The 12,879-nt window shown below is 41.5% G+C and overlaps 1 protein-coding gene across 1 annotated transcript; it reads left to right on the top strand.

Moving 5' to 3' along the window:
* The first annotated feature begins 1,663 nt into the window (after window positions 1-1,663).
* On the top strand, window positions 1,664-12,441 carry EIF5A2 (eukaryotic translation initiation factor 5A2). The gene is made up of 5 exons (XM_050966192.1): window positions 1,664-1,776; window positions 2,320-2,512; window positions 4,629-4,733; window positions 6,571-6,702; window positions 7,537-12,441. The coding sequence occupies exons 2-5, from the start codon at window positions 2,348-2,350 to the stop codon at window positions 7,594-7,596; spliced, it is 462 nt and encodes a 153-aa protein (XP_050822149.1). The 5' UTR covers window positions 1,664-1,776; window positions 2,320-2,347; the 3' UTR covers window positions 7,597-12,441.
* The last annotated feature ends 438 nt before the right edge of the window (window positions 12,442-12,879 follow it).

The raw sequence follows: 12,879 nt of genomic DNA, 5'->3' as shown, positions 1-12,879 counted from the left end.
TAGGCCACATCTACCCTAACTGAATTGACCTTGTTAGCACTGCCCCCCAACTTGATAAAGCAACTCCCATCTTTTCATATGATGTATATTTATACCCGCCTACTGTATTTTCCACTCCATGCATCTGATGAAGTGGGTTATAGCCCATGAAAGCTTATGCACAAATAAATTTGTTAGCCTCTAAAGTGCCACAAGGACTCCTTGTTGTTTTTTATTTGTGAACCAGCATTAGAATGTCGGGTAGCAGGATTCCTGGGTTCTGTTCCTGTTTCTGTTTGCAGAGTACGACCTAGTAGTTAGAAAGAGCATAGCAAATATAACAATACCCATTCTTCACTCTGCTATGGGACCTGAACCTGGGGTCTCAAAGCATAAACCTTTACTAGAGCACAACAATAGTGCACATTAGGATGGTGGTAGTAGCAGACTCATAAACCTTTGTATGCATCTAACCACTAGAAAGAGACAAAGCTCCACATAGCATAAGTTAGACAAGCATACTTTGGCCCATTTCTCTGAAAGGCAGTGTGGTAAAGTCAGCCTGGTCAGCTCTGGCCCACCGTCTCTCTCTGTTGGGTGAGCGATAGCTGCTTCTGAGCTAGTGCTCTGTGGATTTGGCTACTAAACTCTGAAATGAGGCAAGGGTGGAATGTAAGGTGAGAGGCTCACTCCAGGCCTGGTGTTTCATAGGTGGTGGGGGGACATGCCAGTTATGTCTAGGGTTGCCAACAGTCCCTTATTACAAGGAATGTCCCTTATCTTTTCATCTCTGTACAAGATCAGGAACTGCTGAGTGCTGCAAAAAGGAGCAAGAAATACTCTGGTGAATGTAGGTGAGTACTGCTTATTATTAATACTAATAATAATAAGTTTGAGGACTTCTTGTTGTATTTACTAATACTAATGATATAATCAGGAAGAGGAGTAGTACAGGGCTGCTAAGAAACAACCCCTTATTTTTTAAATACTTTGGCGACCCTACATGCCACAGCCCCACAGACCGTGCCCCCCTGGCAGGCTGTAAGGGGAGTCGCCCCGCCAGGACGTGTAGCACCAAAGGAAGGACAGCCCTCACAGCAGGGGCGGGCTGCATGGCCTCCCCGGGAGCAGCAGGCACAGTGCGCACCACCCCTAGGGTTCAGGGGCCTTGCCTGGGGGCACTGCCACTGTGGATTGCCTACAGCGGGCAAGCACCAAAACGGCCCCTTTACACGCTTTGAAGTTGCCTCGGTAGTAATGGCCGCCACCGTCATGTAACAAGCTGCTGGTGCGGCGGAGGGCGGTGGGGTGGAGGCGGTATTGTGACCCAAGCCGCTTTCCATAGTAGGGGAGACGCGGATCATCGCCATACGCCTGTGGGCAAACCTGTTTCCGGTTAGAGAGACGCCCCAAGCGGAAGTGCCGTTGCTTTAAGGCATGTGGAGGAGGAGCGGATCGAGGAGGGGGAAAGTTGAACTTTCCGTACCACGTGGTCAGCCTCCAACCAATGTTGAGCGGCGGTGAATCGTCACGGTAGGGGCGGGGCGCGAGGCGCGGGTGAGCCGGAAGTTTGTGCGCGCTGAGTCACATGGAAGGGGCGGAGGCACACAGAGCCCCGCCTAACATGACCTCCTGGCAGCCAATGAGAGCTGCGTCCGCGGGTACAAAGCGGAAGGGGGTGGGCGGGGGAGTAGAGGAGTGCGCGTGAGGCTCTGCCTTGTCTCCCTGTCCCGGCTGCCGTAGCGCTAGAGGCCGGGCGCGTGTGCGCAGCGAGCGACGCTCCGTTTCCAATCGGCGGGTAAGAGCCGGGCTGGGCCTGGCGCGCGCCGCGCCCGGGCGCGGGAGTTGCCGGCGCGGGGTCGGGCCGCCCCACTCTGAGCCGGGAGCCCCGTGGGAGGTTAGGGCCCTTCACCCTCCCCAGGGGGTTGGGCTCGGCGTGGGGTTCTCGGCCCCCCCCCCCCCCGCACGGTGTGTGAGGCAAGGGCGGCTCTGTCTCCGCGCTCCGGCCGGGCGCTGCAGCGGCGTTGCCGCAGGCACGTGAGCAGGGCCTGGAGGCCTCCCTCGCGCCGCTGGCCGGCCCGGGGCAGGCGGACCGTGTCCAGCTGAGGGGCTGCCCGGGCAGCCAGCAGCCCGCCTCGCGCCCCGCCAGCCTGGGCGCAGCTCGGCGCTAAGGCAGGACACGTGCGCTGCAGCTCAGCTCCCGCGGCTGGCCCGGGCTAAGGGGCTGCTTAATTGCGGTGTAAGTGCTCGGATTGCAGCCCGAGCTCTGGGACCCTCCCCCCACGTGTCTCTCAGCTCTCTGGTTGCTGGTAAAAGCTGCCTCTTCTCCTTATTCTCTAGTGGTACCCATTAACGGACCCAGCGCACCATGGCCGATGAGATTGACTTCACGACTGGAGATGCAGGTGCGTCCTCCACCTACCCCATGCAATGCTCCGCGCTGCGCAAGAACGGCTTCGTCGTGCTCAAGGGACGTCCTTGCAAAATTGTTGAAATGTCGACCTCTAAGACTGGCAAGCACGGTCATGCCAAGGTAAACAAGATTGGCACACTCATACCTTTGCTTTTGGGCTTGAAGATCTCCCTCAATTACTTGGATTTATATAAATGTACATGTATATTAAAAATAAATTATACACACACTGCACAAATCACCTGTCAAATCCTTAGATACATTTCTAGTCCTTCCAGTTATGGAATTATGATGTACATAATACCAGTGTGCCTGTGCCTCAGAGCAAGTTTTTTGTACTGTTCAATCCCAACTCTACAGCAAGTGAGAAACAGTGGGGGTAATAGTCAAGACAAGATCCCACTTATGCCTTTTGCTTGAGGAATCTTGAAATTTACATGGGGATGAACTAGAGTTTATGGACTTGATGGAAGTGCTCTGAGAAGGTGGAGGGATTACAAATTAGCCTTTGCTTAAAGAATGATTTGGAAGGTGTTTGAGTAATGCATATTAACAGCCTACTGTAGATAACTGGAGGTGCCTCTGACATATTAAAGGACTCAATATAACCCATAATAGACTTTTTTCCAAATCCTAACTTAGACAAGAATCTAGAATTAAGGTACAGTACAGTGTGGAAGAGTCTCCCCTGTCTCCTCCTCCTTCTCTCGCAGCACCCTGCCCCCCCCCCCACACACACACTCACTCACTTTCTGAGACCATCTAAATGGCTTGACTAAGTAGACATAGTTTGCACTAGTCCTTGATATGGCTTCACTTAGATTCTTGTCTCTTTAGCTAACTAGCAATTAACTGATGTGGTTTTTGAAGGCTGGTGTAGACACTCCCTTGCCTCTGTTCTAGGTGACAAATACTTGGCTTTTACTATATGCTAATTGAGTACTTAAGTCTTCACTACGCTTCCTACCTTGAAGTAGAAGCCTATGGTATGTCTGTCATCTAAACACCAGAGGCTAATAGCAATTAACTAAAGGTACCCAAAAAAAAAAAAAAAACTGAGACTCACACCCACCCCTGGGAGCAGTAAGGAGAGATGTGGGTTTATTTGTGGGGGACACACACTCATAGCTCTAAAAAGTTCTAATCATATCCTCAGGCTTGGTCTACATCTTGTTAGGTAGACTGGCTACATCAGTCAATGCTGTGTGTTGGATTACCTATATCAATAGAAAATGTTTTCTGTTGATGATGCAGGGAGCATATGTGCTATGGTACTATAGCAGTGCTGTGGTAGCTGTGCAGTTGTAGAGGCCATAGTGTAGACATACCTTTGGGTTAGTATCTTTCTCTAGAAACTGTTCTTAAAGCTAGTTTTAATGTCTTCCGTGCCTACCAGCAGCTAAGATGCCCTGAAATAATTACCGAAATAAAGAGAAGGGCAGGTAACCACCTTGTTGGTTGGGGTCTCTTAGTTAAGTGACCTGGAAACAGCCCAGATTCTGATGTTTAAGAGGGTGGACAGAGACTCCTTAGTTGGAGTTAACAGTTGATAGCCTGGTTTATACCAGAGTTTAGTCTACATTTCATTGTGGTAATACTAGTTCAGCTCAGTCTGGCAATCGTGGGAGTCTTAGCATAGACATGTAGCAGCACAAATATGTCTAAGGCCATAGCAAAAAGACTTGTGAATAGGTTATTTTGGTGTTGGCAGTACTGGGGAGTTTCTAGAAATGCCCCTAATACTAGGGGAGAAGAGCTTAAATCCCATTTCCCTCTCCTTTTTGAGGCCTGGCCCAAGGTAAGTATATATCTATACCAGCACACGCTTTTTTTTACACTGGGCTTGGGAAAAGAGACCTTTTGGCATTGCTATACTAGTTAGGAGTGAGAATTTTTTCACACTCCTAACCAACATAGCGTTAGTCTCAAATCTAGTGCTATCACTGTAGAACTGGGATACCAAGGCTCTTATTTTCTTACAGTCCGCCTTTGTGACAAATGGTTCAGACAATCTTCATATGTGACCGGGGGTGGGGGTGGAGGGAAGGGTACAAGCAGAACTTTTTCAGGTTACCCATAAACTCTTGGACTGAAATTCTTGCGCCTCCCATTCAAGTGGAATTGGTTTGATATGTAAACTGAACCAGAAACTTAAACTGTTGCCTTGAACAATGGGCTGCCAGTGACTGATCCTAATTGGAGAAAAACTAATTGCTCTTTACTTCTGTTCTTGCAGGTTCATTTGGTTGGTATTGATATATTCACTGGCAAAAAATATGAAGATATCTGCCCATCCACTCATAACATGGATGTTCCAAATATCAAGAGGAATGACTATCAAGTGAGTCTGTTTACCGATGGTGCTATTAGGCAGCTTCCTTACTGTTGCCATAATGACCAATTTAATTTACTTATAGTAACTGAGCTCTACTCCTAAACTGCATGTCATAATTTTTTAGCTAGCTTAAACTAAAAAAAGTTGCTTCTTCCACTTCAGACCCTTTTTTCTTTCTCTTCTGAGGGTAGTTATTGCTCCCTTATTGAGCATACTAGCAGTGAACTCTAAAATTTTGTCCTGAATTCTAGGATGATACCTTTATTATGCTGTCAGGGAGTACAAGATGATGATATGACTATAATGGGGAAAGGAGAATGGTTATATACAGGAGGATGGGAAAGAGTCTTTCCCAGCCCCTGTAGTAAAGACAATCTTGGGTATAACTTCTGGACTTCCTTAGAGCAGCACATTTACTCTTGGCTGTATCTGTTTCTGCCTATTGAACTTCTTTTGAATTGAAACTGACTTGAACCTTTTTAGATGACATTGCTCCAAAGTCATTCTGATGCTCCTGAACACTATTGAGAAATGTAGATATGGGGAACTGGTTCACAAATTTCCTGTTAACTTTTTTTGAAGTGTTAGAAGGATGCTGACAAATCAGCCAGACTTCAAATCTCTGCCACCTGCCAGTCTGCTTTTCACTTCTCCATAACATAATTAACATCTTAGGATAGTCAAGTTTCTAGCCTTATCACTTCTATTAAGGCTTTTAGTCTGTGTGAAGCAACAGCTGTGAATTCAGAGTGCACTGAGTTAGGAACGCTAGAAATTGTCAGCTAACTTGGTGCAAATGAAGTCAAAAGGTGGATCACTCTGAAGTAATGAGTTATGGAGAATGGTAGAAAAATATGGTGGAGTTCATCTTAAAGTCACTAGTTGATTTCTGTCCAGATGAAATGATGTCCTCAATTAGTATGTATTGGCCAGTTCAAGGTCACATGGTTAGATTACTAATACTAAACCTCCTAATCAAGGTGGACTCTTCTTTATTGCCCTGGTGTGCATCATGTATTCTGCAGCCTGTAGTGTACATGTTCTGGATAGTAACTGTTCTTCAGAGCTGTTGGTTCTACATAGCAAGTACTAAATCACAATTTTATAGCACTTGAGCTTCCCACTTGTATTTTTAGGACTACTGTCTTGGTTCTTTAGCTTCACTTAGAGGTCCCTCTAAGAAGTTACTGAGAAGTAATGCCCTCTCTAGATCTGTTATGAAAGTTCATATAGCCTATGTGATGCACTCTTAGGAGAAATTCAGCCTTTTGGTGTCCAAAGCTAGTTATTTTCTTAACTATTACCATTCAAAAATTAGAAATAGATTAACTTTCATACAGAAAATGGCAGTCAGATTTTCTTCCTGACTCACCTTATGTGTGCCTTGTACAGCAGCCCTTAAGAGCTAGAGTTAAAAACCACTGCAGTGGTTCATTCAGATAAGTGGAATCTGATGATGATTTAGAGAGTATCTCTAGACCACCACAAGTCAGCTTATTTTGTAGTTGTGCTACCATCCAGGACACTATTACCCCTGTGCTTAATAACATGACCACTGAAAATAAATGTGCAACTTAGCTTAGCAGAAGCTAATAGCTTTCAATCCCTTCTCTTGAAAGGTCATTTAAAACTGTCAAAGGTCATGATTTGCACTCTGATTAGGCAAAAAAATGAACATGACTAATGCAGAATCTGTCTGCAAACTACTGTGATATTAGAAGCAGCAAGTAACAGGATGGCCTAATTTCAATATTTGATACACTGAACTAATACAAACTAGCAAATCTTGCTGTTCAGACAAATTAGCAGTATGAATGTTCTAAAAACTAACTTCTCCCTGTAGCTGATCTGTATTCAGGATGGCTACCTCTCTCTGCTGACAGAAAGCGGTGATGTTCGTGAGGATCTGAAGCTGCCAGAAGGTGAACTAGGCAAAGAAATAGAGGGGAAGTACAATGCAGGTGAAGACGTACAGGTAAGAACAAACAATCAAGGTGCCACTAAAGGGCAAGTTTAAAGGGTGTCTAGACTTTCCATAAGAGTCTGATAAAGAATGGTCCTGGTCTTAGGCTTCCAAATTCAGATTGTGAGAATACCAGTTTCCCACACTCAAACTCCTTCCTACCAAATTTAGGAGCATAGCTACTTTGAAATGAACCTTAATAGCCCAGCTCAGGCAATTAACAGTGGTCTCCCTTCTGTGGTTGATAGAAAGCTTGCTGGTTCTCACCTCAGGTGCGTTTGCATGTGTCCAGACTCTTTGCTGTTCCACAAACTAGAAATTACAAGCCAAGTTGAGGCCTGGTCTAAACTTCAGTTTTGATGGCATAGTGGTGTGGGCTCAGAGCATCGAGGGGGGGATTACACCATTACCCAACAAAGCTGTAAAGGTAAAAGCTCTAATGGAAATCCATCTTACATGAGCAAAAGCACGCTCTCGCAAGTATAAACTGCATCTCCACTAAAAGGGTTTTAGTATAGATAGGTCTAGCTGTCTCTAACATCTGCTATGAGAGAAGAACTTAGAGCTGCCAGTCACTAACAGATGACCAAACAGCAGGGCAAAGAAAGGGATGCATATCCAGAGAGCGATCACCGATGGAATGACCAGGTGTAGAAAACGTTCTGTATTAAAGACAGAGTAAATAGATTTCCATGTTGTCTGCAGTTATGCTACTTCCTCAATAAGAGGAAGTAGGATAGAAGTCCCTCCAACGTTAGTTTTCAGTGGGGTACCTTTTATCACATTGTTTTAAGTCTCTTGTGATTAAGTTATCCATACATTTTTAATGTTTCTTTTGTCTTCTAGGTGTCAGTCATGTGTGCAATGAGTGAAGAATATGCTGTAGCCATAAAGCCCTGCAAATAAATGGAATCTCCAGGCTCGAGCAATTGCTCAGGTCCAGACAAACCACAGATCTTAAAATTTGGTTCTGATTGTCACCAAAGCTATGGCCTTCACAAGCAACCTCATTTATTTTTGGATTGTTTCAAAATAGTGCTGGATTCTGGATTAGTGTTGCAGGCTGACTGGCAATTTTCATAATCACTGAGGTTTTAATTCCTTGTGAATTGTGTAACTAACATGCCTGTAGGTTTCAGTTCATGGGTCCAAGAAACCTGATGGTTTCATTCATTAGCAGGTATATTTTATTTGTTTGGGCAAAACATGTTTTTCTGTGTGAACAGACAATGTACAGTATTCAGGGGATTTTAGATAAGATAGTAGATGGTATCTAGGATTATAAATTAACCTAGAACATAAATAGTATTTAGTTTTTTGCCATAAAATTTAGCTAGAACTGACATATTATAGAATTGTTTTAACTTAAACATTAATATCTTTTGTATTGGACTTCTCACTGAATTGTGGGTGCTGATCACATTTCTTAGACCATGAAACTCAAGTGATTAAAAAAATGCCAGTTAGCTTGACAAAAGTCCTGGTGGCCATGTGCAACTAACTGTATTACCTCTTGTTATAATCTCCCTTTGCCAACTTGTTGGCTTGCTTATTGTAACTTTATAAAATGTCAAAATCTGCCTTTGATGTAGGCTGGCAGCCAGAATGTTGGTTGGATGTTACATAGCCAGATTAAAGGTGCAAAAATAGGTGGGATTAGATGTTAAAGTGACAGACTTTCACTTGAGGCCTTTGTCAGACTTAAAAAATAATAAAAATAGAAAAATGCAGTTCAGTTGCTCTTATTGTATTATCTGAAACTATAAAAAGGAGTGACTTAACTCCACAGGAATCTCTTGCAGTGCTTCCAGTGTTAGGTGTAAATGTTCAGGTTCTAACTACTTTGATTTTGTAGCACAAGGAGTATAGGTTTTTGACCACTTTTTTGAAAATGAATTGTAGCATTGGAATTTAAATGCACATCTTTTTCTTGTATAAAGGAAACCTAACTTCAAATACAAAAATTTGCATTTATAAAAGTAAAATATAAGCCCAGCAGACCCAATATAAAACATAATGGCTCAAATATAGGAGTAGTATTAAGTTACTACATGTAACTGTTCTAGAAATAAACATGGCAGAAGCTACATAGGGTTGCCATCAACACAGCAATTGTTCCTGACTCATTTAAAAATGTGTATTTAGGCATGCTTTCATTAACTTATTAATGGCAAACATGAGAGGCTCTGCAAAACTGCTAGAATTGTCACTAACTTAGCATCGTGTGCTTTCTGTATGGTGTTCTTACATATGAATTTCATTCTATTATAAATTTGTTCTCAGACTAGTTCATGGCTTAAACGTCAAGTCACATTTTCCTATAATGGGGCTTAGCAGAACTAGATTTGTTTTTTATATTAAACATTTTTATCCAAATCTATATTTCAGTTGTAGGAAATTTGGGAGCAGGGTGAGATGTCTACTTAATGACAGATGTTGATTCAAAGTTAATTATAAATCTCTAAAACGCAAATGGCCAACCTCATGTATCAAAATCTGCAGTTAGATGTCCCTAAATCAAACTAAGTTCTCAAGCAGCATTTTTTTCTGTACATTTTGTTTATCAGTGTAGACATTTTAGTTGGTTTGTGAGCATGGTCAAATGGATATTTACCGACAGATTAAAAATCTGTCCTTCCAAGCCTACTTCTAATGAACCGCTTTATAAAGTTGCCTTAAGCTCCAATGGCTATTGACTAACTTGGGACGATTTAAATACTTGGAATGCTGCCCTTGCAAAACATACAGTGTTCATAATCTCTATCTTTCATTGGCTGCAGGAGCCATGACTTCATGCTACTATACACTATCTTAAAATAGATTTAACTTAGCAGTAGGAACTCTCCAACTTACTAAAGAGGTTGGAGCAGAGCGACTATTTTATAAGCTGAACTTGTATGTGAAACCTAGTCTACATCATAGTAGACTACAGTGAACCTGAGTGATGAAAAGTAAAATCGACACACTGAAGGTATGCATGTGCCTAGTATACCATGATAGAAGGGGACAAGCATCATGCAGCTCAGGCTAGCAATAAATAGCTACCTAATCCATCTCAAAGCACAATGTACTGTAACTATCCTTACAGCAGTCAAGTATCACTACATATTTCTGCCTTGCTTACAGGGCATTGTGATTGAACTTCCTAAATAGCACCTTGTTTCGTATGCAACAATAAACTTGATTCTTAAAACAAGGCTCTGCACCCTATTACAGGCTGAAACCTGCGTAAACTATAGTGCTCTCTTAAGAGCTAAACCTCAATACTCTTCTTGTCTTCCTGTACCCTACCAGGAAGTGGAGTGTGTGGTGAGTGGGGTAGGAGGGAGGAGCAGTGCTTGCTATGTTTCAGTATCTCATGGTGTGGGTCAATAAAAACCAGTGCCTCTGGACCTGGTCTTAAGGGCAAGATTAGGTGCCTGCAACCAGGTAGGATGTCTAGCACTGACACAACCAAGCTAATGCAAGTTCTGGCTGCTAAACTATATTAAAATATAGTTCAAAGGCTGGACAAATTCAACTAGTGTAGCATCTTACTGTGTTGGTACAATTTTAAAGGTCATATATGCAACTAAAACATTTGGTGCAATCGGACGTTGGATGCAGCTCATCCACAAATGTGTCCAAAAAGTGTAGGACTAGGTATCTCAAAGGAGTCTCTTCATTGAGAGTTTTCTTAAGGCTAAAAGGCAGTTCTACTAACCACCGCCTGCAGTTCTTCAAAATGTAGGTTTGAGATGGCAGTACTTCTCCAAGCAAGAGTTCGTTCTGTTGCCTGGTTCTGTAGCAGTCTTGCATATAACTAAATACTTATTGCTTATCCACCTTTATACGACATTTTGATATCTATGAAAGTAACTTTCTCCAGGCAATTCCATATGTATGATGATCTAATAATTAATCTGTTACTAGTATCTTGGACACTTCATCAGTTCAGTTACAGTATTATGTTTTACTAAACTTAAAACCAATGTTTGAGCCATTTCTTTAATAGCAAGCTTATTTCAGCTTACTGTCAATAGTCATAGTTACATAAACCTTAAATTTGCTACTAGTAGCAATTTAAACTGCTGCATCTTCCTGAAATCTCTGTCAGAAACACCATGAGGGTGAATTTCTTCCTCTCAAAGCTTCACTTTAAAGCAGATCTCATCTATTTATCTGGTTTATACTACTAGCTTCTGAATTTAAGGTTTTATTAACCTGCTGCTACCAGAACATGAAAACTGCAAACTCTTAGCAGCTGCTGCAATTCCCTAAATTAAAAGGTGGAAAACTAGAGGGTGTAGGAAATATTTTCACTTACTGTTACACTTTTATGGCACCAGTCTCTATAGGGTTCTTGTCTTTTTAAATTGTTTAAATATACTGTAGGCTGCTTTTTGCCTCGAGTGTTGGTAAATATTATTTAACAACTTAAATGGACCCTTTTAATTTTTGCTTGATAGGGTTGCTTTTCAACTAGACTATTGCCAGTTGAGCCATGATTTGAATGCATTGTTCTCAGGGCTGAAGTTCATTATTTTAACAGTAACTGCTTGCAAGTCTCTTACAGGGTTTTTCTGATCCATAGTAGCCTGTAGCTTTCCCAAGATGGTGCACAGTCTGTATAGTCTCAGAATACTGTATTCTACATAATCTGTAAAAGAATCACATTTGGGACTAGGTCAAACTATTGTAGTGAGTAGGTTTACTGAAGTCAAGCATGTTAAAATATGGGCTTCAAAATTCAATAAAACACTTTGTTGAATAATTAGAATATAGTTTGTTACAAGAATTCAGGTTTGGAAAAGAAGATTCAGTATGTCCTTACTACTAAGGCTGTTAGGTATCGCATTGAATTTTATGTATCAAGACAATTTTAATGAAGGTATAAATCTTATATTGAATATATTATGCTGAGCATATGGTGGAATTTTAGTTTTGCACAGTCCATTTAGAGCTTCTTGGGTCTCATTTAGACATCTGTAGTCTAACCCTAAATTATTTGGCTTTTGAGGGTGATTCTGTATTGTGGTAAATAACCAGTGTAAACTTAAAAACTCTCTTGCTTAGTTTAAATGCTTGCCGCATATTGCTGTAAAATAAATGATACCCCATTATTCTCAAATTATTCTATATTATAAACATACTGAGTACTAGTCAATGTATTTTTTTTAAGAAGGGAGAGGGAAGAGAAGAGGTTTTACTTACCTTATTTATGCAATGACATTTTACTAATCATAGCAAAAAGAAAACACCCTGTAAGTTGTTGTATCTAGTTTTAGGGATAAGTGAGCAAATAACCATTAGGTCTATCAGCTGGAAGGATTCAAATATTCATATATTGTAGAATAAATATTTAAAGTCATAAAACCAACAACTTGAAAGGTATAACTGTACATCTTTCATTTGTGTAATAGTGAAGTTTTCAGTTACTAAGAGTAAGGGAAGTTTGTTTGGCTTACAAAAGATGATTGAAAGAAGGCCCTTTAACATTTAGATGATGACGCTGGCTAAATGTTTCTATGAAATGTTTGCACATTTGACTTTTAGTTACAGCAAGGGAGATAGTGGAAGCTAAACTTAAGGTCCAGTCTTGAAATATCTTTTATTTTTATTCACTGCCTTTAGCAATACATTTGTTCATTCTATTTGAAAAACATTTTTTATTTTTTTTAAAACTAGAAGGGCTTGTCAAAGTTGTATTGGGGGTGGGTGGAAGTGCTGACTTTCTTGTCAAAAGAAATAAAATCAAACTGTAACATTTTATAGCGACTATTTCTTGACATGTTGTGTATATTGTAAATTTCTCCAAGAATAAAGAAATACCATGGTGATGGGCATGATATAAGAACCTGCTTTCATCAGGAATTACTATTAGTATGTGAGTAAGTGTAAAGCTTTGCTGATGTTGGAAAAATACTTTCCTCACAAACTGAATGATAGTTTAGAAAGAACGGTGATGGCTTGCTGGATGCTGCAATCATGCTCCTTATAGATTTCTGTTTCCTCCAATTAGGAGAGAAGCAAGGTTTTACTAATCCATTGCTTCTAATGTAACAGACAAACAGGGTGACATACTGCACAGAGGCATCATAAGAATGGTTGTACTTGGTTAGATCAGTGGCCAATGCCAGGTTCTTCAGAGCAAGTGAACAGGTAGTCATCAAGTGATCCATCCGTCCATTCCCAGCTTCTGGCGAACAG

The sequence above is a fragment of the Gopherus flavomarginatus genome, chromosome 8, assembly GCF_025201925.1.
Source record: "Gopherus flavomarginatus isolate rGopFla2 chromosome 8, rGopFla2.mat.asm, whole genome shotgun sequence".
NCBI classification, from domain to species: Eukaryota; Metazoa; Chordata; order Testudines; family Testudinidae; genus Gopherus; species Gopherus flavomarginatus.
Note: the sequence above shows the minus strand (reverse complement) of the source record. Positions and strands in the feature narration are given on the sequence as shown.